The sequence below is a fragment of the Puntigrus tetrazona genome, chromosome 17 (genome assembly GCF_018831695.1).
Source record: "Puntigrus tetrazona isolate hp1 chromosome 17, ASM1883169v1, whole genome shotgun sequence".
In the NCBI taxonomy this organism is placed as follows: domain Eukaryota; kingdom Metazoa; phylum Chordata; class Actinopteri; order Cypriniformes; family Cyprinidae; genus Puntigrus; species Puntigrus tetrazona.
Window position 1 is genome coordinate 17,833,072 of NC_056715.1, and position 27,534 is coordinate 17,860,605.

The window sequence follows — 27,534 nt, forward strand, 5'->3', positions numbered from 1 at the left end:
GTACTGTGAATATTATGTGTATATAAATACACACACGTACTGTATATATTTAGAAAATAGTTGTATGCATATACATTTACATTTTATATTATACATTTATTTCATATATAAACAGCGTATTTTTCTTAAATGCATGCACGTGTATGCTTAATACGTCATAAATGTACACAGTAAACAAACTTTTATTTTAGATGCGATTAATCATTTGACACCACTATTTCCTTAAACAGAATGAATCACAAAAACTAGCTGAAATTTCCTCCAGTTTATGGATGCTAAAAATGTACAGTAGCATAAATGCACAAATAATTTTTCAAGTTTCATCTGGTCATGGGTAAATTCAAAGAACATTCAAGTAAATTCAGAAGAGAAAATGCAAAATAAAATACTGTACAAACTTAAACAGTAAAATCCTGAGGATAAAACTATGTTGCATAAGTTCAGTCTCGCATGATCGGCCTCGTTCAAATTCTTGTACGTTGTTCTTTCTTTTTCGATACTCTCGATTCATTTGTTCCGTTTCGGCTGCATGAATGAGGCCCTGTCAGTTATTCAATTTTGGCCTGGTGAAGCGTGAAACTAAAATCAAACTGAAAACACAAGGTCATCCCTTCGGCACAGCAGTGCTGATCACAGTGCATCAAGTATTAGCAGGACATTGGTCAAAAATGGTCAAGTGTTGAACAGAAACTTGGATGTTGATGTCTCGTTTGCAGATCTGAGCTGCTCCAGCGGTTCTTCACACCTGAACCCAGGCACTTGAACGGAAGGTGTTAAGAGCGGTGCTGAAAGCTCATTACTCTGGAGTCTAAATCTTCTATCTGTACATGTAAACATGGATAAGCGTGATGTGTGCTCTCGTGAGCTCGTGTTCCGCAGCTGTCGCTAGCCGTCAGTCCGCGCGACCTTCACATGGCATCAGATGTGAGGTAAAATGAAGCCTGGACAACTGCACATGAGGCAGGATGCCTTCAGACTGTGCAACAGATCCAGTCCAAGCAAAGGACTTCATGTACAATCACACACACACACACACACACACACACACACTAAAAAATACACATAAGGCCGGTTGGGACAGAACTAATGATTGTCAGAAGATCTCGGCATGTAAAGCGATCCCACAGAGCAGCTGACCTCTGGCCTCATTCATCTGTTCCTGGAGCCGTGAGCGTGGAAGAGTTTACTGTACATTGACAGACCTGTGAACACACAACACACACGGATGAGCTGGGACTGAATCTCTGATTATAGCTCTGATCTGGAAACTAAATGCTAAAACACTACAGACAACGCTTAAAGGGGTAGTTCACCCAAAAAGGAAATTGTGATATTTATCTGCTTTCCTTCCAGATCATCCGAGATAGTAGAATCACAGCAGAACACACAGATTTTTAACTCATTGCAGTCTGTCAGTCATATAATGCTGGTCAATGGGCGCGCAATCTTTGAGAGTAAAAAAAAAAAAAAAACATGCACAGACAAAAGCAAATTACACCCTTTGACACATCGATGTCCAATCTGTTGGTGAAACAAGGGTCACGGATGATCTTTATATGCACCGTGATATATCACAGGGGTTCCCTTTTGATTTAAACTTTTCAATCTATGAAATAAAAATGATACTTTTTGCAAAGCTTGACGTTTTTTAGTCATACAAACAATCAACTATACACTGTATATTGGGGACTAATTCTCACTGTTAACTAACTATTATCTATGACCTTTGCTAAACTCCTAATTTAGGTAAAGGGGTGAGATAAAGTGACTAATACATGCTTTGTAAGTAATAATACACAGCCAATACACCAGTAATATGAATGCTCGTAAGCAGCTGGTTAATAGTGAGAACTGGTCTCTGAACTAAAGGTATTAAGTGACCAACATAACACTTAAGAACAAAAGTGTGATTATTAAGCAGATGTCTCTAGAGTTTTTGGCTAAAACTAACACCCGATAAAGGTTTCAGTCAAAAGGTGACAGTCAAAATCAATTTAGTTTAGTTGTACTGGGGCTTAGTTGTACTTCTTACCACATATCTTGAATTTGGGGGCGTTCTTGCTCAAGCCTGTTCATTCCCAGCCCTCATTAGTGTGCACACAGTAATACTCCAAAAGGTGCTTGTGAAAAACATTTAAAGAGTCTTAAAATCAGTGCTATTTACAACCCACACGCATAAAAATGGACATTTAATGCCGAAATAATCTAGAACATAGACTTTATTCACGAGGAAATGAATGGATGATTAAAGTGTCTCTATATGAAGGTGACGGTTAAATGAAACACTAAAGACTGGACTGAACTGAATTAACATCAAACCGACCCAAGTTCCATAACGACTGCCTTTTGTAGAAATGCTTGTCTAATGAAATCACTAGAAATAAAGCAACAACTTAAACGACTTAGCTAAATAATGACTCTATTGTGTTTTTCGAGCTGCTTTACTTCAGAGTCTCCAAAGCAGAGTTTCCACTATCAGTTCTTCTGTTTATCACTGCACTTCGACAACATTGCATCGTAGTAAGTGCTACAGAAATGAAGGTTTCTTGACTTGATGACTTCAGATGACAGAGCTGGAGTGATCTGCTATATTCTGATGAAGGATTATGAAGAAAAAACATTTATTTTGGAACAACATGCACAGATGATCAAACTGTATTGGATGCAAAACGATGCATGAGAAGAACATGGCCACTGCGAGTGTTATGAGTGTGAAACGCTACAATCCTGAAAGCCGTGAATAGCAGCAGATGTGTGGATCACACTGGAGTGTTTGATAAGAGCAGGGTTCTCTGTCAGCAGCAAAGACGTTCCCAGAGCCGCCGAACACTATTCCCTTTCATTCCCTCTCCACACACTGTTTATTTTGGTGCTCTTTTACACCATGAGGCCTTACGGCACAGGAGAAGGAAAACATCGCGTCTGGCTTCCAATCCAGTGACTCGACTGCTGGAAAGAGAGATGACGGAGGGAAGAGCGGAGGAAGAAAACATGCTGCTTTTTTAAGAGCTACTGTTCTCTGAGTGTCTCTGACCAATGTATTCAAAGTCAAAAACACATGAGAGGGGTCACAGCTGAGCACTACATCAAAACAGAGAGAGAGGAAATTATTTTAGAACCATACGAATTTTTACAAATGTGTGTACATAAAACTGTGTGTGTGTGCGTTTCATTCTACAGAATTCAATTCAGCATTTATTGGCCGGGTGTGCATACAAGGAATTTACTGCCGGTGTAAGGCGTCTCACACACACAAAAACCACACATTGCAAAATTACAATATTAAAGTTACAATTTACAATTTTCATGACTACTGGAAGAAATTACACATAGTCTGGTTAAAACAGGAACTGCCAGACTGAAAACTGTTTCAGAACTTAGATGTTTATTAAGACCCTTTTATTATCTACTGAAACCTACAATATAAAAAAAACCTACAATATAAAAACATTTTTGTTATTTTTTTAAAAGTTCAAAAAAATTTTTTTTATATTTTCTTTGTAAATCATGCAACTTTAAGTAAAAAATGGGTCCTACATTTTTCATGTCACTACCCAAACAGTGTACGTTTTAGTCTATTGGCTGACACTGATTTGAACTAAAACCTTATATATATGACCAGGAAATATTCCTGTGTCCCACTCTTATAGCTAAAAGGTAAGGTCTCGTGTGTCAAAAATATGTGTATAGCATCTTTGAGCTAGGCTCAAAATTATTTAAAATTGTCACAACCAAAAAAATGTGTTATCCCATCGAACTGACCTATCGTTAAGCCCTTCCCCTCCAACACAGATGAGCCAATAGCAGCTGAGTATCAGTTACATGGGGAGTGGAACGTCTCTGTCACTGTAACCCTCGTTCCCTGAAGGTGGGAACGGAGATGAGTGACCAGTATTCCGGTTTATGCTAAGGAGCCAAGAGCTTAGCCGACTCCCAGTGTGGATCAAGGTTGTGGCAAGAAGGACATAACCTCTCCGTTACCCCCTTTAGGGTTACACAAGTTCCCTTTCAGTCAGTCACTATGACATTACCTCATTGACTGACATCATGGGGTCCCTATGGATAATGCCTGAACCGCATCACGTACCTAAGGTCCAAACGCTGATAGGCTAGCGTGTAAGACAAATGACACTCAACACATAACCAAAGCCAAAGCCACCTTAAAAGCCAGCTGGAGCAAGCCTGCCAGGGATGCCTGGTTCTGCAGAAGCATAATAGCACACTAGAAAGTAGTGAGGATCAAGAAAGGTGGAACAAGGGAAGCACGATGGGAAAAAAAACCTGAGACAAGACGCCAAGTCCGAAGAGGGAAAGGAAGCGACTGTCAGACACAGTCCTCTGTGGCGGCTGGCTCGACGCCCCTACTGAGGAGTTACCTCCTTTGGTGTTACCTGGGGTGGAGTGGGAGTAGAGGCCCTCGATGACGGCCAGACGAAGACCTGGCACCCGGCGCTTTGGCATGGCACCAGGGCAAGATGTGTTTAATGGCCTCCTCCTGTTTCTGTACTGCCGAGAACTGCTGGGCAAAGTCCTCCACAGTGTTGCCGAAGAGGCTGGCCTGGGAGACGGGTGCTTCGAGAAAGCAAGCGTTGTCAGCACCAGGTTGATGGCACTTCTGGACCACCATGGTGGACATCACCTGTCCGAGGGACTGCGCTGTGACTTTTGCGCACCGCAACCATACACTCCACCTGGGGAACGTCAGCACTGGGGTGGAACATCTCATCCTCTTTTGGAGCCCCAAAAGAAACACTGTGTCCTCCGCGGGCCGGACCGGCGCTTCATTCGGGAGCTCCACGGGGCAACGCTCTGAGGAGTCAAGTGTCTGTGGGGACAGGCCCGGCGGAGTATTCCTGACCGGGATCCTCAGGTCTGTATTTCCACCAGCCAGTGAGACAGCAATCATGGCCTTCATCAGAGGTGAGGTAACTACTACACCCAGAAGTACACGGCCGAAAAGACATCCCGAAGGACATACTCAATGACCAGGTCTGCCCAGGGGAGGATCGCTACACATCAATGTGCACTGCGATCTATAAACCCTCATTTCTAAAGTACTTGAGTTTCCAAAAATATTTATTTTAAAAACGTTCATATGCCCCTTCACGGAATACTTATTTCCCACTTGAATGGGGATCCTTCTGTGTACAAAACGGTTCAAGAACATAATAAAATGAACAAAATAGTAGTATATTTTTTTGTAGTTTAGTATGATTTAGTAGTGTTTTAGTATGCAAGTTAAAATTCGGTGATGTTATGTGGTTGCTACCAAAGTATTATGTGCTGTCACTACTGAAACGTGGGATGAAAAAGAAATGCAAAATAGAAATCTGTAACCAAATACACTACAGTTCAAAAGTCTGGGGTCAGTTTTTTTTATTTAATTCAGCAAAGAATGTATTACATTTATAAAAAAAACCTAAGACTCATATTGTAACATTATTGTTATTTTACTGTATTAAAACTGTATTACATTCGTGACTGTGTGCTGGTGAAACTGACTCATGTAATGTCTGCAGCACACATCAGACTAATCTCTAAACAAACTTCTTCGGAAAACCTCTTCTGATATCTGAGCCCGTATCGAGCCAAAGGTGGAAAATGAAGTGTGAATATCCAGCCAAAGCGTTTGAAAGCGTTTGGCAGGAATCTGTGTGAGATGAGGTCAAGTGAAAACAAAGACGAGGAAAAACATGACAACAATAGAGTGCTGTTTACGGCTAATGGGCGAGCGGCTGAGCGAGATGAGAGGAGGCGACGCTGATGCGTATTGACGGCTGATCTCAGAGAATGCGGCCGTATGGATCAGCGCTAACTCCCTGTCAGAGTCCATCAGAGCCCAGCTAAAACAACAGTCCTCCTGTCCAGAGAACACTGGAAAACTGCATCTGTCAAATTCACACGCGCTTCTCCGCAGTTATTGATGGACGGAGGACGTCTGTTTAACAGCGCCAAAGGACACGCTAAAGAGTTTTACAAGCTTTGAACAGCAACATCTGATAAAAGACTCCTACTCCATATCTGTTTCAACTTACTTCATGCTTCTTTGCTGCTCTCAGGTGCAATTAATTTAAGCAGTCAATATTAAGAAATGAATACTTCTTTATTCAACAGGATGCATTAAATCGATCGATTAAAGTGAAGTTTATAATATTACGAAAGATTTTTATTTCAAATAAATGCTGTTTATATTTGGCAGCACAACCGTTTTCAACCTTAATAATCAGAAATGTATCAGCATATTAGAATGTTTTCTGAAGACTGGAGTAATGATGCTGAAAATTCAGTTGCGCTTCACAGAAATAAAATACATTTTACAATACATTAAAATGCCTGTTTCCACCACTAAATAAAAACTAACTGACATTTTATCTCACGATTAAGACTTTTTTGAGAATTAAAAAGGATTAAAGTCAGATACACTTTATAAGGTTTCATACATATGGCTTGTGCCAGGCGCATAGTCCAAATGTGTTGCTCCTATTCTCCTAATAAGTATTGGGTGTTTTTTGGCCGGAACGTGCAATAAACCAATCAGTCTCATCTCCCATTGCCTTTAGGAGTGAGTTGTGCTCGCGCCATGGCGGATTGGTATTTACATGACGAAATTGGTTGACGGAAAAGCTAAATGCTAAACCGTTCTGCTAAAGTTAAAGCGCGCAATCAGATCACCTACAAGCAGGAATCCACCAAATCTTCCAAATGTGCACTGGATGCAGGCTTTCAAATAGCTCTGTCTGATGAGTCAGTTTATATATATGTGTGTGTGTGTGTACTGTCCATCATTACATTTTTATATGTATTTAGCCTACACAATAATATTCTTTTACACCGTAATCCTTTACTTTTTCATATCTGGTATGTGCGCTGCTGCACATCCCGGTCTAATAAGCAAAGCACGCTGTGGACCCACGCGGAGGTGCGTTTTCTTCCAACGTGTTTAAAATAACAAAAAAACCCACTTCAGACTAGGTTTGAGTTGGTCATATCGTCTATTTTCAGTTACTCGAAATAGCAACGTGCCAACAATGCACCTGAAGACACCTCTTTTTTTTAGACCAGCATGCATTTGCTGGTTAAACAACGTTGCACTGGACGGGAAAATGAGAAGTGCGTCGGACTAAAACTTGCAAACACACCTGTGCCACGTAGCGCCTGGTGCATGATAGGGCCCTCCATCTTGCAATTCTGACTTATAAAAGTTTAAATATTTATTCTGTGGTGGAAATGGAACTCAAATACAAAACACTTACATTAATATTAAAAATATAAACATTTCATAACACTGCTGTTTTTGCTGCTCAGCATGCGTTTACGCTTCAACAATTCAAACCCAGCCAATCAAACACCTGAAATCAGAATAATAAGAAAAATCTCTGCACTAAATCTCACCAGTGTATGAATAGACAGAGCTTCACATGACAGCAGTCACAGCACTGTTGGAGTCAGTACTGATAGTGGCTTGTTTTCCAGGATGAAGCTCACAGCAGCTGTCAGTGGATCAGATACTCAGCTCATGTTCGCACAGGTCTACTCACCAACACCAGACAGAAAAAGCAGCTCAGACACATCAGACCAAACGCTGGAATGGTTACTATGTCCTAATGCCAAGGTTCCTCATTAAAATACCAGAAGTTGAACCAAAGCATTCAACCTAGAAGAGTCTGAAGATCAACCTGACACACGATACTGGACCTGCCAGTCAGTAACACACATGCTTAGTCACAGGAAGTGTGTTTCCTCACCTGTCTTTGCACACACAGCCTCATACACCACATGCTGTCCACTGGTGCTGCTCTGCCCGGCTGGAGGCTCAGATAATGCTTTTCTGTGGACAGACACAGTGATTATTAGCAACACATCTTGGCCCTCCTGATTGCTTCCTCAACTTCTCAGTGTTTCTGTAGTCTATGGATACAAAAATGGCTTCATCTTCGAAACATTTGTTTGGCACATAAGTAAGAAAGTCCTACAAGTTTGAACTGATGACTGATTGATCATGGGTGAGCTATCCCAGTGTTGCCAATGGCATGTGCTGATTAATTATTATTATTGTACAAAATTAAGGAGACAAAATAAATAAATCCGACATTAAAATGCATTAATCTTACCACAAACGGCATCAGTTCAACAATATGCAGCAATCATAGACATAGACACAATCCATCTGTGTAGCTTTTACCCAGGTTACCAACACAAAATGACTTCTTTTTAAGACCTTTGTAAAGAAACTGAACAAATTAAATTGGACTTGTATGAGCAGGGTAGGGCCTTGTCTGTGAACCCTTTCTATCAGGTGACAGATAAATTAGTCTCTAAATAGAGTACAGTTTGATTCGACACACACCCTTTGACATCATTTACATGTTTGGATTTGGCAGACTCTTGTACGCAAAGCAAACTACAATACATTCAAGAAAAAAACGTTCATGCATTCCCCGAGAATCGACCCATGACCTCGCCATTGCCAGTACCACTGCTATGCAGTTTCACTGAGAATTTTTATGAAGTAAAAATATACATTTTCTGCAGATGCTGATATTTATATGAAGTCCTAATGTTTGTGCTGTAAATCAATGAAATCTTTATAATGAAATGATTTAAATGTCAGTGGTCGCTCTATATCTCCAATAATACGTCTCAGCAAGATGAGGTCGAAATGATCCAAACATATAATGCAATGCAATTCAATGCTGATGGAGAGCTGAAGAAATAAAAACTTCTCAGAAGATGTGAGATGTTTCGGAGGCTTGTGAAGATCATTGCTCGGCTGAGGAACAGTGAAAGTAAAGCTCCTCAAAAGATCCTGATGATCAGATTCTTCTAGAAAGTGATTGATGGAGAATCAAGTAAAGCTGAGCTGCTTCGGTCCAGGAAGAGTTCATCTCAAATATGACTGCAGTTATTCTCACGCTTACTTGATCAGAATCAGTCCAGATTTGACACGAGAAGCAGCAGCTGAAGCTGGATATTACACTAAAAGAGCTTTAACTGCATAAAAAAACACAACTATAAACTATCAATCAGAGATAGAAGAGATGGACAGTGTGACATTTAACAGCAGTTAAACGTTTCAGAATTCTGAGGTCAAATGTATCAAAATAAAATAGCATGTAAAGCAGCCGAAAAGTAGTTTAAAAGTGAAAATAAAAACAAGGTTTGAGAGCCCTGTGCAGAGTATCTACACCAATACAGCAGACTTGATTTACTCGTAGCACAAGGCATCAGACAGCGATTATATCAGAAGGGCTGCACAGAATGCCATCTTTCTGCTGTTTCTTTGGCTTTTGAGTCCTAAGCCCTAATGACCTCCATCATTGCACCGCTCCCTGACAATTAACAAGCAGAATAATGTGGCCTCTCTCACAGAAGGCTTGGCCACTGAGAGCCAGTGCAATTATCTGAGGCAGAAACAGGGCCCGACACGCCTGTAACTTTGCACGTTAAATCCGTTAAGCATTTTTGGGAACAATAAATAAAGCTCAGCTGGTATTAAGCTCTAGAATCAGGCCGGGAGCTCGCCAGAGCCGCATTAGCGCACTAATGAGGGTGCACAGTGCTGCCTTGTAGGGTCCACAAAGTTGTCCTTTCATTTGGTGGCTCGAGGCCGAGCCAGCAGCACAGATAGAAAGAAACGCTTGAAATTATACGTCAGACCTCTCTACACAGGAAAGGACACTTCAGGGCTTTATTGGCGATTGGAGTTTAGGAGCATTAGTGTTGGTTGGTCAGATGCCAGCAGAACTTGTTAACTCAATGCTCAATGGCTCGTAAATTCAGATTCTGCATCTCTTTAAAAGCCAATCCATATAGAAAGCCCTAAACAAAATTCTGTAAAACACAAAAGAAGATCTTAAGCAGCATGTATGAGCTCCTGGAAGTGGAGATTTATTCGACCACGCTCTACAAAAAACACCATCAGAGTACCAGAATGGTTCATACGCTGAACATGCTTTTTTTTTTTTTTACTGAAGTCATACTGTATGAGAAGTTTGTGGGGAAGAGACTGACATTTAAGAAGCTGCGCAGTAATAATACTGAAGATTTAAACAGTGGGACCCTCGGCCACAAAACCAGTCGCTTAAATTGAGATGTACACATCATCAGGAAGCTGAATAAATAAGATTTCCATTGATGTATGGTTTGTTAGGACAGAACGATATTTGGCCCAAGATACTACTAGACTATTAGAAAACTTGGAATGTGAGGGTGAAAAAAATCTAAATGTTGAGAAAATTGCTTTTAAAGTTGTCCAAATTACGTTCTTAGCAATGTATATTACTAATTAAAAATTATGTTTTGACATATTTACGCTAGAAAATTTATAAAACACCATGAAACATGATCTTTGCAATGTTTTTTTTTTATGTTGATAATATTAAAATATTATGGTGATAATATTAAAATACTATGAAAAATTGCAGATTAGATTTTTAAAAAAAAATAAAATAGCAGAATCATCATAAACTTAATGTTTTTTTTAGATGATCACATACTTTTAATCCTTAAAATAAAATCTCTCTAAATATTTTTACAGTGTATAATAACAATTCATATTTGTATTGTCTTTCCAGTTCTATAAGCTCTATTCAGCTTGAAATGTTTTGAATTATGACTGGTTTTATGATAACTATAGTTTTGCTATACTAATAAAGTATAATAATTACTAATACAGAGCTTGTGACTCAATTACAGCTCATTCACATCTTCTGCAGTTTAGCTATGATGTGGGAAAGTGGAGTAGATGGTTTATTTTGACATTTCAAAGCGATTATTATTTGTTGTAATTTATTCAAAACAGAAGCCCTGGGACATGACATCATACTCTCATGTCAGATGGCAAAAAGCAGAGCACGGGAGACATTCATCTCATGAACATACAGCAAGGGCTAATCTTTATGCCTTCAGAACACTAGAGATATAAACAGCACGAGTCTCAAAATATTATTTTATGAGACGTTTACATTCTTTCTTAAGCTTGATGAATTAACTGAGCTGTTTTTTGGGGCTTTTTTTGCTTTTGCGTTTCCAAAAAAAGACGAAATCATATGGCTTTAAAAAACAAATAATGAGTTTAAGTCTAGTGTCAAACACGCACACACACACACACACACACTCCTCCTGAAGTCTGCTGGGTAATCAAACAGTGCAGTCTTGTGAAAACTAAAGCAAACGGCCCTAATTCTGCTAACAATCATCTCCGGTCTGTTCCTCTTTGTTCAGCATTGATCGGTTTCATCTTTTTCTTTCATCTGCAGTTATTCTTTTTCTACATACTGTATATACGAATACTCATATTCCTGTAACTCTTGCTTTAATTAAACACTTAAAAAGTAATGGTATTTTAAACAGATGTTTTAGATACCGATACATTTTGCATATTTTTTTTTTTATTTCTTTAGGCTTTAGCTTGTATTTTTATTCATTTTATTCATTTATTCATTTTTTTTTTTTTTTTTTTTTACAGATTTATTAATTGATATTAATTGAAACAATTATTATTAATCAGTGATTCCATGAAGTAAATAACAATATAAATGTAATGTATAAATCGTTTCTTATCGTCAATCACTTTCACAATAAAACAAAATATAAACGTTTTTTTTTTTTTAAATTAAAACACAAAAACCTAATAAAAATGGTTTTAAACTGTGACTAAAAACTCCGTAGTATCTCAGTGATACTGTAATAACCGGATCTCTCCGCTCTGCGTCTTCACCTGTCTCTTCTCTTTTGTCGGTTCAGTGTCTCCACCCGTGAATCTCTGCTTTCCGGGCTTCCGTTTTTCCCACACTTTCCCATGTCACACAGGCCAACCACAAGAATGCAGCTCGGCGGAGAGAGCGAGGGGCTCAGGAATTCCACACGGAGAGGGTAAACACGGCACGGGCCGCGAGCAAACACTGCTTTAACTCTGCATAACCCTCCTCTGTCTCTCTAATGTCTCTCCAGCGCTCTTTCAGTTCTCTCTTCATTCAGGAATTACCTCCATTTCCTGCCTCTCCCTCGTCTGCCTTTCCAAGCCGTATCATTTACTCAAAACGCTCTCTCTATATCCTGAGAAGAGGGATGAAATCTTCCTGATCCTCACGCAGTCCTCTGGAAGCAGAGCCATCTTTCCATAGGAAAGACCTTTAAATAAGTCACAAACACGAAGGAGCTCACCTTCAGTGCGCGAGTGCTCTTTTCCGTACGACCAAAGCAAAAGGGCAAGTTTGTGTCATTTTTTGAGTCACCATCCAATGGTGCTCATTTACGCTTCTATATCCTATATGTTACCATGTTTGTGTCGACCTAGTCACTCCGTACGCTACACGGATCCAAGCTTTGTTTATTTGCTCAGACACAAATCAGCCCAGCATTGGAAGAAATGAAGACTTTCTGGGTGAGCTACATGTTAAAATGCTTACACTCACAAACAAATGCTTCTTCGTAGCACGGCTGATTAAGTTAAGCCGCAAGGTCAGTAAGTTTTATTTTGCACGTTCCATTTTAATGTTGTTGCCAGAAAGACGACAGATTTTTATTAGCTATTTGTGTTCCCTAAAAATCACGCATTTTAATGATCACTTATTCTATAATGTATTATAAGGGTATTCTTTGGGCATTGGAACGAATGCATGACGCATTATAAAAAAACGTATCTTAAATCACATTTGTGTTAAGATTATGTTGGTGTTTTAATGTGGTGTTTACTGTATAACACATAATAAACTCTACATCAAATCTACTTTTGTAGTTACAATGGACTACATCGCATCTTGCTTCAAGGAGAAAAAAGAAAATGCTTTCAAAAAACAATCTCCAGTATATTCAGTGGTCAGACACGACTGAAACTGACTTCTGTGGTCAGGTGAGACTGAAAAATGAGCTTTTTAGCAGCAAGCACTCAATATGGAGGATAGAAAACACCTCACGTGTACAAATATACTGCTGTAGTTTTGATATCGTGGGCTTATAGTTCTGCTGGAAATTGTTTAGACACGTGCCATCATGGATTATATGAAATACTACATCTTTGACTGACTCTGAATCTCATAATGGGCCATGTTTGGATCTTTCAACCGTACAGTAATTCAAACACAAAAATGGGTCACTGAGCACAAAAGCAAGCTTCTGCTGGCCATTCCAGTCCTCTGACCTGAACCCTGTAGAAATGAGTGAAGTGAAGAGAAGAAGCACCGTCTGGATTCTGGATGAAGAAATGTTCTCTTGTCAGGTGTTCTCTGACCTCAACAGACATTACAGGAGAAAATCTACAGCTGTTAAACTGACAGGTTTCAAAAAGTACCGAATAAAAAACCTTTCATTGATAATGATAGCCCAGCCCCCAGCCTACAGCTAGATGTTTGTGTGAAAAGGATTAACAATGCAGATTTATTTGATCATACAATCAACAATTCTGACCACATGTATATATCGGCCAGCCCCAGCGCTATCGGGGCGAAACGGGTCATTTTTCTGTGGTTTATCTGCATCTGCTCCTTCAAGCTATATTTGAACCTAATCCCTTTTAATGATCGGAAACATTAAGCTAATCTTTTACAAAATCGCGCGCAATTGTTGTAGGAGAAAAAACTATTTGCACCCCTCCACCACATCAATCAGGGCTTCACGAGAGACGACCCCGGCATGGTGGGCCACATGCTGCTAGCAAAGCGTCCGCCGATATCTCAGAGCTCTGCTAATGTTGTGTAATAGGGCCAAATGCGCAGTGCAGCGTGGGAAATCTAAGAGCGGTCTGCGGTCGGAGAGCCGCGGCTCACCTCCCACCATTCTGTCTGCAAATCTCAAAACAAAATCAGGTTTCCACAGCACGCATAAACACGGCCCAGCCGCCCCATCACACTGTTTACTTAATAGGCAAAGGCCTGTGGCGTGCGTGTGTGTGTGTGTGTGTGTGTGTGTGTGTGTGTGTGTGGGGATGCTGATCATTTATGCAGATGGATTGAACATTCTTAATGTGTCCTTCTACACAACGAGAACTAATGCAAACTCAGCCCAGGACTGAAAACCTGACGCACTCTGGAAACAAACACAACATTTTTGCCTTTGTTCATTTCTGAACTCTAAACATTCCTGAATAGTTTTTATTTCGTCTTGAAATACAAAACAGCAGTGGACGAGCGGTGCGCTAACTAGTTTCTGGACATCGGCGTCCGGTCAGACGTCACGAGATCTCACAGACGACCAGAATGACGGAAATAAAACAAAAGAGTGTGTTTATGACAGGAAATGTAGTCAAAATATGAATGGTACTATTGGACTGTTCATTGATTAACATTTTTAGTTTTTTTACTACACCACCTTTCAAAAGTTTGGGGTCAGTTAATTATAACTAATAACTAATAACTAATACACTAATACAGAAAGTGATGAATAAATGCTTGAATTTAGAATTTTCTATTAATCTGTGAATACTGAAAAATAAAATGTATCAGTTACCACACAAATATTCATCAGAAAAAATGTTTCTCGAGCATCGAATCATCATATTAAAAGTGATTTCTGAAAGATCACGTGACCCTGAAAACTGGAGCAATTATGCTGAATATATTTGAACAGATATTGAAACAGCTATTTTAAATTATAATATTATTTCACAATTTTTATTGTATTTTTGATCAAATAAATGCAGCCTTGATGAGCAGAAGAGGCTTTTTCTTCAAAAAATTATAAAAAATCCTTTGACCTCCAATTTTTGAGCAGAAGTAAAATCAATTGAACAATTATTAAACCTGATAATAATGATAGTACAGTTTAAGTTCTTACTAAATGATCAACCTTAAAACAACTTTTAATTGAATGTATTAAAACCTAAAATAATATTTTTTTAGAAATAACTACAAAACTGTGTTTCAGTATTGCTGTCGTAACTTATTTTTGAGTGAGATTTCTTAATGTTTTAACCTCAAAGCTTATTTTATGCGTACATTTTCATAATACAATGACTATGACTAATTGACATATTATCTTCCATAAGATATTTATGTGCGATCCACTCTATATAAATGCACACACACACACACACACACACACACTGATCTTACTTGTGGAGCGTGTGTGTGACGATCTTGCGCACGCGTGTTTCTCTCGGAGCGCTGCTGGGAGGTTTGGGGGCCAGCGTGAGGAGCCCGGCGTGGCCCGGCTGGTTGAAGGTGCGTCTGAACGGCTGGGTCAGAGGTCGAGCTGAAGCAGCGGGTGAGAGGGTGTGTGCAGACAGAATGGCCTAAAGGGGAGAAATGAAAGTGATAGTTCATTTACACGGTGAGTTCCTGTAGTTCACTGAAAATTAAACGCTTGGGCATTACAATTGAAACAGGTGTGCAGCATTTTAATGTTAACATTACATTAAAAGTAGTGTCATGTAGTGCAGTGAATGGGTGCCGTCAGCAGATAAAAAAAAACAAAAAACATCACAATAATCCACAGCACTCAAACGCACAAAACTTCAAACGCTACCATTAAGATGCTTTAACTTTAAGCTTAAGGGCTAAAAGGTCAATATTAACGTTTAATAACACAAAGTCCATCTCCTGTTGATTATCACATCAAAATCCAGCCACATATTTGATTAGAACGGTTTTGGCTTATAAATGGTGAGACAATAACTGATGGACCGGAGCGCTGTGGATTATTGTGATGTTTTTATCAGCTGTTTGGACTTTCATTCTGACGGCACCCATTCACTGCAGAGCATCTATTGATGAGATCCGATGAAGAAACAAACTCATCCTGATCTTGGATGGACTGAGGATGAACATATTTTCACCTTTTCTGACAAATTAGCGATATATATATATATATATATATATATATATATATATATATATATATATATATATATATATATATATATATATATATATTTTTTTCCTTTATTGTAATGTTTAAATCTAAAGAGCTAAAACTGCAAAAACTGTTTGTCTAATTTAGGACTCAGTGAGATCTTCCAGCAGAATAAAACAGTCCTGTGAAGGAACGACCTTATCTCGGTCTTTATTAAAAGCAGCATTTTTCCTTCGAGTCGATCGAGGTCAAGCACAACAGTCTCCAAAAGCCAGTTCATTCACTCACATGGAAGAAAGAAACGACACGGCTTATCATAACAGCCACTAAATACTTTATAATCGGACATACCAAAACACAGGAATTCTTCACATTTCATTCTTGTTTAGACAAGTTTTCATCTGAGCGAGAGCTTGGACTCGGTAAACATATTTTCCACACTGACATGCGATTTAATGGCTACCGTTCATTGATTCGAACGGGGACGAGAAAGCATTCTTTCCGTCTCGCTCCTCTGGCGTAGCCGCTGCCGTGAGGGAGTCGTGAGGCCCCTGGCCTTTGATGAATGAGTGGATGGGGCTCACCGGCTGGCGGTTCGGAGTTGAGGGCCAGAAAAGGGCACCTTTCTAATGCTGCCAGGTGGCCAGGGGCCAAGACAGCAGAGGAGCCGTGGAGTCTGTACCAGCACCGCCATCACACCGCTCTCAAAGAGCAACTGGGAGGTTGTTTACACGGTATATTCAATTTATGTTTATGCATATATATATATATGCATATATAAATTAAATAATATGAATATATACTGTATGTATAAATGAGTATTTATAAATATGCTCAGTACACACACACGATCTAAAAAGATTAATGGTTTGACAGCACTAGTTAAAAACTCTCTTGCGGACAGATATGGAGGTTTAACCAAACAATCAAAACAGATCAGGGCAATATTCATCTAAAAAAACGATGAGCCAAACAAACGCTGGCAAAAAGGTGACGTCATAAAAGCTAGATCTTGGTACAAGATACATTATTAGTTTTTCGTGTATATTAAATTCACCTACAGGCAATTAGAATAGTGCATTTTATAAAAACACTAGTGGACAAACGTTTGGAGTCAAGCTTTTTTCATAGTTTCTTCTGCTTACCAAGGTTGCACTTATTTAATCAAAAGCAGTGAAACGTCATTGCAATTTCAAATAGTTTTTTTTGCAATCTGTTTTCTATATGGATGTCTTTTAAAATGCATCATTTCTGATTATCATCAATGTTGACAATTACATATTTTCTATTTCGTGATTCACAGATGAAGAGAATGTTCAAAAGAACAGCATTCATTACAAACAGAAATCTACTGTAACATTATAAATGTCTTTACTTGCACCCTTGCTTGATAAAAGCATCCATTTCTTTTAAACTTTTGAAAGGTAATCAGAGATTTGGGCCTGCCATTTATTAGTGCTATGAGATCAGTGCTAATGGGTGAACTGTACGGATGTTTGTATGTGGCTGTATTAATGAAGATGTGCTTGCTCGAGTCTCAGAAGAAGAGCAGTGCTTCATGGGGAGGTTTAGGGAGTATCCACTGATACAGAGCTGACTCATAAACAGCGCAAACATACACACAGATGACCACACACACACACACACACACACACAGCTGACCGATTCGTTCATTCACATTTACTGTAATGCAGTGTGAGCTGAGGGCCTGTGATGGACGTCTCCTCCGAGGGTCATGTGGCTTAACAAGGTCCTCCGGAGACGGTGGGCTGATTGCTTCACAGCACCAGGGAGGAGATCTCCATCCAGAAAAAGTCTGTAGGGGTGAGGATTGCTTTCCCCTGCTAAACACCCCCAACTCGTGCCAAGAAAAACACATCTCCAATTGCATTAATTAGTGACGAACATCGGCGCAGAGCGGTGACATCAGTGTAGCTGAATTGCGCCACGATTCTAAATGTTAGCAGTAATGTTAGCGGGCGGCGCTCAAGACGCGGTGTTTACAGGATCTGATGTAAGCGTGACATGCACAGCTGAGAGTGAAGCACACAAGATGATCGTGTTTCATACAGACTAAACTCCATCGTCCGATATTCTGGCTCCTTGTTCCTTCAAACCAAACCAGTTTTAGGTTTACAGTAGCATATCAGGCACACTTTAATGGGATCGGGTTCAACATGAGGGTCAGCGGGTCGGCGACTAGCTTAAAGTGACAGAGGGAGGCAAAATGCAAGCACCGTTTTATTTAGTGAAGGTTTTGTGAAGGCCGTACTGATATCTTGGAAAGCAGGGTGGCTGATACCTGGTATTAGGCCCATATAATTATATTTATTGTAATTAATATTTAAAGAATTTGAAAATGGATTTTAGGAAATAATGTGTAAAATAAATGTACTTATGCTTTAGAAGACAGTATTTTTCACACATAAATAAAAAGAAATAAAAATATAATTAAAAAGGAAGTAAAGTCTGGGAAGTTTGTTTGCATTGGGCAACGTTTTCTCCATTATACATTAACTGTATAAAACACAACATCATTCTAAAATCTAATCAATAATTCTCTTCATTTCATAGCTTTCCTCTCGGTTGCGCTGCTTCCAGTAGTGCATGTTTACTATTATTAGTTTTTATCCAATCATATTTCAGCAATCGTGTTGCCAGGGTCACCGAAATCTGCCTAAACCCTTCAGAATCAACAGCGCAGGCTTCTGTAGCTTAAAATCAATGGCAGTGATGACATCGTTGGATTAACCAATCAGATTTCGAGTTGGCACCCCCCAAGGCCATCTTGCAGGCTCACGATAACGTCAGCATTTTCTTGTTCTTTGATTGGATGATCAAAGAGCGTACTAGTCAAGCTAGCAAACAGCGTCTCTTTAAATCATATTAGTTTTTACAGTGTTGTTATTGTAACAGTACTTATTACACACAGGCTGGAGACTCAGAGTCACAGGGATACATTAAACACATTAACATTAAGCTTTTCTTCACTGCCTTGTATGAATTATTGTAATGTTACTTGCTCGTAAAGCAGTAAGAGGTAGTTAAAGTATTAGGTCAAGATTAAGACACATGTAATCGCCTTACGCTGAGTTCAGATTGCACGATTTAGCCCAATTTTGACACGCCGGTTCAGAAAAGGGCGTCTTTGCAATACGTATGGCTTCTTGTGGGCTACCTTTTTTACTAATATCCCCAGTCTCGTGCGAAAACACCGGTCACTTCTCACTATTAGTTGCATTCATTTGCCACTGAAGGTCTAGGTGGAAAATGCACGGACCGCCACTGGAAGACAGTCTATTAAGGACTAATTATATTTAGTAATAATAAACATCAATAAACAGCAATAATGCTGACAAAAAGCAAAACCCATTGTATGTAAAGTTTGCGAAATAGCCTACTTAAACCACTCTCAGATAGTACTGTCTGTTTTATCACTTGTAATTGTCCATTTTTATATTTGCACACGTTTTCAAGCTATACGTAGTTGGTTAAATTCTTAATTTTTTGGGGAAAAACGTAGCCTGCAATTGCAATTGTAGAGCAAAAATAAATGAGGAAATACATTTAATGAGTTTTTTGGGTTTTTTAAGTAATAATAACTCTAAAAGTGAATCTGAAACAAATTATTTACAGTTGTGGTATAAGCTACTGTGTTTTGCTTTATGAGTCTGGTATTTATCCAAATGCAAATAAAAAGTAAAACAACATTTAGCTATAATAGAAATATCACATCAAACAATGAGGGTGCTGAAATTTGAAGCCAGAAATGTCGTAAAAACCGAAAGAAAAAAATGTTAGAAGAGAAGAATCTTTCTCTTCTTGGTACAAGTAACATAGTGGTGAAATGTTTGGGTTGTATTTATTTAACATGTATTATGAGGGGTAATAACAACTGCATGTTTAATTGGACTTTATTTTGTTACCACACAAGAATGTGTTGGGGACTGTCCATATCTTCTGAAAAGCACAGTGCTAACCATCTGCCATGAGCGTCAAGAGCTGAATTGTTGTCACACTGGTAGTTTGTTTCGTGTTAAATGTTTCGTTTAGCCTGGGTGTTGCTTAAAATGAATGCCACGATAATTTATGGTTGTTAATGCTTGTTGTTTCCATTCTGAAATGTGGAGTGATGGGAACTAAAACAGTTTACGGTGACTATAATGTTTGTACACTGAAATTGACTGTATAATAAAATTCGACTTGAACACTGATGCAGCTTGTCTGTGTTTTTTCTCTCAATAACCAAATTTTGACCCAGCGTAATGTATATTCATGTGGAATGTATTTTCCAGTGTATACTTGTGGTGTCTGAGGGTGGAAATATTAAAACATGCACAAGTCAAACGACCTTCATCTTGGCTGTGTGGTTCTAACTGAGGCCTGTGTGGTCTGTGAGATGAAGTGCGGTGGCTGTGGGTTACCTGGTGCCGTGTTCGGCTCTGGTCGAGCAGCTGTCTGGATCGCTGCTTCTGCTGCTGCAGCTGCTGGATGGCGAACTGCAGCTGGTAGTTTCCTGCACCTGGAGGCGGCTTCTGAGGGCCGAGCAGATCCACGTCACACAGAGACTCGGCTTCACACGGAACCCTGAGCCTGAAGACCAACGACAGCAATCACAACACTAGAACCCGAGAAGCATCTGAGAGCAAACCTGTTACTGAATGCTGTTAGCTGATGCCAGGAGCGTCATTAGAGATCTCAAGTACCTTGGAGATGAAAGTTCATGCATCTCAAAAAATACATGAATCCATTTTGTCAACACTTTAGAATGGGGAACGCTTTTCCCTCAATAAAGCAGTTGTCACGTTTAGGTATTGGGTAAGATTAGGGAACAAAAGGGAACCCTGTTACTTGCACACATGGATAGAGATAATAGATATAATAATCAAAATCAAAATCAAAATTATTCTCTGAACTCTCTATAGTATATATTAGCCATGGAGCTGTATTCCTCATTCATAATCATGGAAGCATCTGCTAAAGGAATCAACGTGAATGTAAATACAGAAGTAAATTTTTCTGGAAAAAACTGCGTAAACATCAGTAAAAGCAGTGCTTGTGCAAGAGGCTACATGAGAACAGCAGAGCCAAAGACACTCGGGATCACAGAGTCATGTGAAAAGAACCATCCACCCATGCAATTCTCATTTCTCATAACGGTTTGTGTGTTGGAAAAACAATTGGTGACCCATGACACAGCCTCAAATACCGCCACCTCACCACATCTAGAGCGCAAACCTCCACGTGAACCCGAACATCGGCGCAGCCACTGCGAAACAGACCTTTGACATGTCATCATCCGCTTGGATAACAGCCTCAGTTTGATGAGTACAGCAGGTACAGCAGATGTTTACCAGCAGGGCAAACATGCTTTGAGCAATAAACAACGTAAGAGGCGGTGGGGAGGTCGAACGCATGCATGCAATCGCTTTCTGACAAGCCGTGGTCTGTTAAGGCAGTTCAGATCTATTGAGTACATCAACCACTAACATTTTGTTGCATTTCAGCATAGTAAAGCATGAGGTCACGCATAAATGAAAGGACTGCCACAGAATGTGATTACCACCGTAATGCAGCATTCCAGGGAACAGCGCAATAAATGCATTGAGCTTTATGTTGTTGATGATGCATGACTGCAGTCTGAGCTCGGCTCCAGTGTGCCGTGCCCCGGGCGTCCGCGTTGACTCATTAACACAACACTGCTATCCCGGGGTGGAATTTCTCACTAGCCAACCAGAGGAAAGTCCTGAGAACCCCAAGCCATCTGGGTCCAATTAAGTTGAATGAAAAGCTTTTATTAAAATGAGGGCATCAATGTATCCTTTACAACTATTTTTAGTCCCGCAACCTCTTAAATTAGGTAGAAACCTTTGCTTCAGCAGTAACACATTACTCCTTGGAGGTATCAAGTTCAGTTTATTCACATTCCTCCAAATTATGATGTACAGCTGAATCCTGCTGAATCCATTACGATGTACAGTTTTAAAGGATATGAAAGGATAAGAATATGGCTAGTATGAGAGGTGCTAGTCAGTTTAAACGTTTCATGTATTCTAACTCAACTCCACGGCCAGTACAGCAGATAAACTTACACACACTACATTACTACTCCAGGAGTCATCCAAGAATTCCTGCAGGCGGCATAAAATCATCTGCATGCACTTCCAAGCTGGTCCGGACTGGTTTACTCTGGTTACCAGCAGGTTTGGTGCTGGTCTGGCTCGTATCCACAATAGCTGTCCATTTTGCCACTTTTTAATAACAAACATAAAGAAATCGAAATGTTTTCAAACAATATCTTTGGTAATGTCTCTGCATACACTGGTGTGTCTAAGTCGCCTATGAAGCACTTTTTGAGACATGCACCAAGTTTACTTGACATTTGCGTAACTTCCAACACTGTGATGTGTGTGAAGTTGTTATGAGAAGTTTGTATAAAACTTCAAGCTTCATGCAATTGCAATACATGGCAAAAATAGCACTGTAAAGTGGCTTTGACAGACATCGTAAAAAGAACTGTATAACCATACGGTATCAGAAATTACCTTTTGCATTAAGAGACAATATTTTCCCCCTGGAATACATACAGATATCCTTCGTACTATTTTATAAATATCAATAAATGTTAAATAGGTTATGCACTTATTGTAAAACTCAACATTGCATAATGTTTTACATTGCACTGATCTACTCCAGACATTCTCTGTGGTTGGTTATGAATTGGTCACTGCTTCATAACTCAATAGAAATGTGTCATTGCCTATAATGCTTAACGCTGCAAACCGAGCGCTAAAACAAATCAACTGTAAACGTAAGGCCTATGTCTGTAAATGTCATAGCTATCGGTTCATACCTTTCTTTGAACGTGACTGAATTACCACAGAAAAATGACACAGTGACTTTTTACGTGTTGAAAAATCAGGGAAAATCTGACTTTAAACTCAACTCGAAATTGAACGGCGTCTCTATGTTTTGAGGAGTGTAAGGGAAGAGAGCGAGGCTGAGAGATGCTGAGTCAGTAGACACGATCCCTCAGGAGTGTCTAGGGAGGACACATCTCTGGCTCCAGAGAAGTGAGGAGGAGTGCTGGATACAGGATCCCTTAATTCATCATTTCCCAGATCCAGGCTCACGTTAGGGGCAGGTGGGCAGGAGGAGGACAACACAACACTAATGGTAGCATGAAGCAGAAGATAACAGCGCTGCATTGAGCACTTCAGCGACCCGTAAGGTTTGCATCACCCTGGTTTCGTCAATAAAAAAACACACTAGTATTTTTCCTTTGGCAGAAAGTAAGCTTTGTGACTAACAAAAGTGATTCTTATGATGCTTACATAAAAGTGTTAATTGTGATAACAACAAATAAACACAACCTTTATGAATCTGAAGCCTAAACAAAATTAGCATAAGTAAAAATAACTAAACAATAACTACACCATGGTCACATGACTTTAACATCATCACCATTAAACTTCAACAACTCTCTCAGTCTTTATTTTAAAGCAAATATTTAGTGCCATTTAGACAATCATCAGCAACCACCTTTTCCAAGACATGGAAAAGCTTTACGGATCACAAGGGGGTATTTACTGATGTATTTCATGTTTTAGAATAAATCTTGAACATTGCTTAAGTTTGTGTTCACCACAGACCTTATTTCAGGTATTTAACCCAAACACCCAGTGACTTCAGGACTAAAATGAGAACTTGTTTCCAGGTTTTGGCCTACAAAAATACGCCATCCCTTCCACACTTTATTATTGCATCATAAATCACAATTAAGTTTCTTTAAAATAAAAGTAGAGTACAAACGGGGCTAAAGGTCCACCCTAAGAATATGTGCTATTGTGCTATTCCCTGCACCTAAAATGCATGATTGCAGAATAAATATATATATTGAATTGAAAATTAATGGAGCAACAGATTTTGTGTGAAAATAATTTATTTAAAAATCTTATCTATTCTAAGATATCTAATCTTATCAATCACTTTAGCAAAGGTTGTACTATTTTCTGCCCATTTTGTAAAGTGAATGTACTCTCATATTAAAATATGGTAATATAAAGAATTTAAAGAATTTAAAATGTAAAGATTCTAGAAGCATTAAAGGAGCTCTCATAATAACTGAATATATATTTACAGTAGAAACGACAAATGAGATCTGATAAAATAATTTCATATGGTTTTCTTCTAGTTATAATGATAATCTGTAATATGGACACCCAACATAACTTATGATATTTACCATCTGAATCTAACCATGTCATGTCAACAAATTCAGCCATCTATTAATTCTGTTAATTACTGTTGGCCTCGACAGTAGGGGCACTTTTTACCCCAAATACCATACTTTTACATATTCTTTAGTTATTTAAAAACTGTTAAAAGAGTTTAGACCTTTGTCTCAAAATATTTCGAATTTCATTTGCTACTAAATATCGACCACATTTTTAAAAAACAGAATATTAGAAGCAAGCACAGAATCAGCTTAGCACAGCTGCCCATGATTACGCTGATTCAAAGATGAAACAAACATACACGCGCATCTTCGAAAAAACGGATGTTTTGGAAAGTGCTACACCATGTTTTTCTGCCATCTAGTGGTTTAGTTAAAAATAATATCAAATATCAAACTCGATCGAGAGATTCTGATCCTCAAACTCCTGCACCTGTCCATGTGTACACTGTGTGTAAAAGTGTAAAGGCCGTCAGCGGGAGCAATCCTCAAATACTGCAGTCGGGATAAGAAGCAGAGTCGATTCAGCACTACGCTCTCGGTGGGACGCCACATTCTTCCAGCCTATGACACAATCCAAAACCTAAATATTCAGTAATTGTGACATTCCATTACCACTCTAAACCACGTCTATTATTATTATCATCATCATCTGCAAGTGGTCCCAATAACTTACTGGAAATGAATCTCGACCGACGCCAAGAAAAGAGGCAGCTGAAGCAGTCGAAGTGGAACTAAAATCACCCAAATATTTCAGGCTCACGACAACGCTGCCACATACCTAATGTGAAAAATAACAAGCCAACGCTCAAGTGCTCAGCTGCGGGACTCGGTTAGCGAATGGCCATTCTTCATTAGCATCAGACTAAACGCTGCCGTGCAGTGAGGGAAAAGCTGGTGGAGGAGGACAATGGTTTGGAAGTGCTGATCCAGCATACCTGGCAGTTCCTGGCTAGCACAACTTCAAAGGTCCCTGCTTCTCTTTGAAAGCCATTACGCCTAACCCCCTTGGCTTCGACAACGATGCACTTAACGGCTTCAGCATGTTTGGCACAGACGACTGGCCCCAAAATCTTGGATGTGGAGGAGGTGCTCAAAAAAGCCCCCAAACATTAAAGACGGCAAGAAAGGGCTGGGCAGTATATCAAGAGATATTACGGTGCATTATTAAACAAGCGTTCGGTTGAGATTCTCCACAATGCGCGGGCCAAGTACGAGGTGAAGGATAATGGCAGAGGAATTCTCTTCGTTTTCACTATAGTTTAGTACACGGTAGCCGGTGGAAAGTTCCAGCCAGATGCCTAGCAAATGGGATGCCATGTTTTGACCAGGAATGAAATCCTCCGCTGCAAACAAAAGACGGTCGGGTAGAATCTTCTAACCGTTCTTCCCTAACCGCTATTATGACTAATTGGCAATTAACCTCAGTGGAAAGGACTACAGCGGGACACACGAATCCTTGTTTAACGTCTTTTCCACCCTCCACTGCTTTACAGTCAATGTAATGGAAAAAGTACTAATATTAGAGATGAGCTCCGCTCTTAAATATGAGCCCTGACATACTGAAGCAGAGCAGCGATAAAACAAACGCAGCCATCAGAAGGAGAACGCTGGTAAAAGTGACCGTCTGCTATAGATATCACCATAAAACCACACGCCGACGGCTCTTACAGATTCTATATAACGGCCGCTCTTTCTTTGGTGGAAATAAAAACATTTTAAAAAGGGAAAAAGCCAGACATTCCAGGAATTCCCTGACAGTTCCATACATAAGGAAGGGTTGGACTGGAAAAACAGTGGAGGGAGATCAGGGCCAAAGCGTCTGAGACATTGTCACTCACATATCACTGTAAAAATACAGGAGAAACGACGTCTACTTAACCCTTCCAGTGCGAGACCTGGAGAAACGCCAGTCTCGTGACATTCGTCCTGCAGTGAGACCAGAGGTCAGAAACTCGCAAAACATATCACATGCACTTGGGCCATGGAGGGTGATGACGCAGGAGGGGAGTCTTCTGTCTTTACCCCCATGATTCTCAGCAAAACGGCAGACGGATTTCAGCCACGCTGCGCTCGAACACACACTACAGATCACAGAGATCGTTTGGACATGCTTCTACAAAAACGACTTTTACACCAAATTTTGGACTCTCTGCTCTCTTAAAAGACTCTTCAGAGGCCGTTAAACTGGCCTGTAAGTTTTATCGCCCGTGACCGAGTTGGCCAACATCAGTTAAGCACCTATAAAATTGTCTAAAAGATGATCACACTGAAAAAGTTCACAGAATGCTAATTCACCGTTTAACAAAGCGCTTTAAACTTCTGTATCTTAGGGAGAAAAGAATAAATGCTTCAGAATACATTGGACTATCCTAACAACACAGCCTTTGTCTCACAATGTGGATATTATATAAGCATTTGCATATGTCCAGTTGGCTCTTCTTCATCCGAGGGGTCTTTATAATGGTTTTGTGGAAGGTTTTACCGGTCCACTTTCCATTGAAGATGTTTATCTTTTGTTTTGATTACTCAACAGTTTTTTCTTTGTTTAACAGGACAAAGCAATAAAATGCACATTCTTGGATTCAGTCCATCACAAATGATTTGATTTCTCATGGTTAATGCTTTACTCACTTCGTTCACTTACTTTAGTTCACAACTAATTGTGGGAATTAGGGATAAAATAGCATAGATAGCGTTTTCTGTTTTGCAAACCTATTGCCCAAATGTGAACACTTACCCAGAGTTCCTAGCGGTCGTGTCTGTATGAACCGCTCTCACAGGCCCGTGCCGGACCCCTGGACTCAACGTGAGACCTCCTCTGCTGAGAAGCCCATTGGTCAGATTCAGATTTGTTAGCTGGTGGGAGAGGACAATCATTTAAATATACCATGTCATATACAAATTCATATTCAACCCCCAAAATAAGAAAGAGAAAAACAGGTTATGGACAGATTTTCATATATTTTTAAATGTTACTGGCATTACTTAATGTTTTTTTTTCTGGGTCATGCTCTAACATATATAATGGCCTAAAACTATCCTTAAATTAACATGTTATTTGTATTAGTGTTCTTTTTTGTAAAAGTGGTCTTTTTTTCCCTTCCAATTTTTTTACATATACAACTGGACTAACATTTATTTCACATTCAATTTATTTTACTATCTGAAAGTAAAAAAAAAAATATCTTCACATGTCTTCCAGTGGATCGTTCTTAAGAGAAACAAGCTGCAAAGTGGACCAGACTTTACGCGGCTGGCATGATGTTGTTTATTAAAACTATCGTTGCCATGACACAAAATAAAGTGCAGATCCAGACTGACCGACAACCGGACTGCCCAGAAAAAGCATTTCTGTGCTCCAGTGTTTGTTTAAGTGGCAGGTGGACTCTGGTCAGACCGGGTGAGCGGGAAATGTCAAGCATTCCTCAGAGGCAGGTGTTTAAATTAATGCAAGACCTCACTGAAGAAGTTCGCTTTCAAACATGGCAGATATTAGCTTCTGACCT

The 27,534-nt window shown here is 39.5% G+C and overlaps 1 protein-coding gene across 6 annotated transcripts in view; it reads right to left on the bottom strand.

Annotated features, from left to right (window-relative positions):
* Nucleotides 1-250: 250 nt before the first annotated feature.
* The window catches only part of ttll5 (tubulin tyrosine ligase-like family, member 5), a 77,709-nt gene continuing 50,425 nt past the window's right edge, over nt 251-27,534 (bottom strand). For 5 of the 6 annotated variants that reach the window (XM_043263792.1, XM_043263791.1, XM_043263794.1 and 2 more), the window contains 5 exons: nt 26,766-26,884; nt 20,214-20,382; nt 15,051-15,229; nt 7,746-7,828; nt 251-1,202 (listed from right to left, as the gene is read on the bottom strand). In XM_043263792.1, the coding sequence (XP_043119727.1) occupies nt 1,150-1,202; nt 7,746-7,828; nt 15,051-15,229; nt 20,214-20,382; nt 26,766-26,884 (603 nt within the window). In that variant the 3' untranslated portion in view covers nt 251-1,149. The remainder of the gene's footprint in view (nt 1,203-7,745; nt 7,829-15,050; nt 15,230-20,213; nt 20,383-26,765; nt 26,885-27,534) is intronic. The other variant, XM_043263793.1, reaches the window with a different exon arrangement.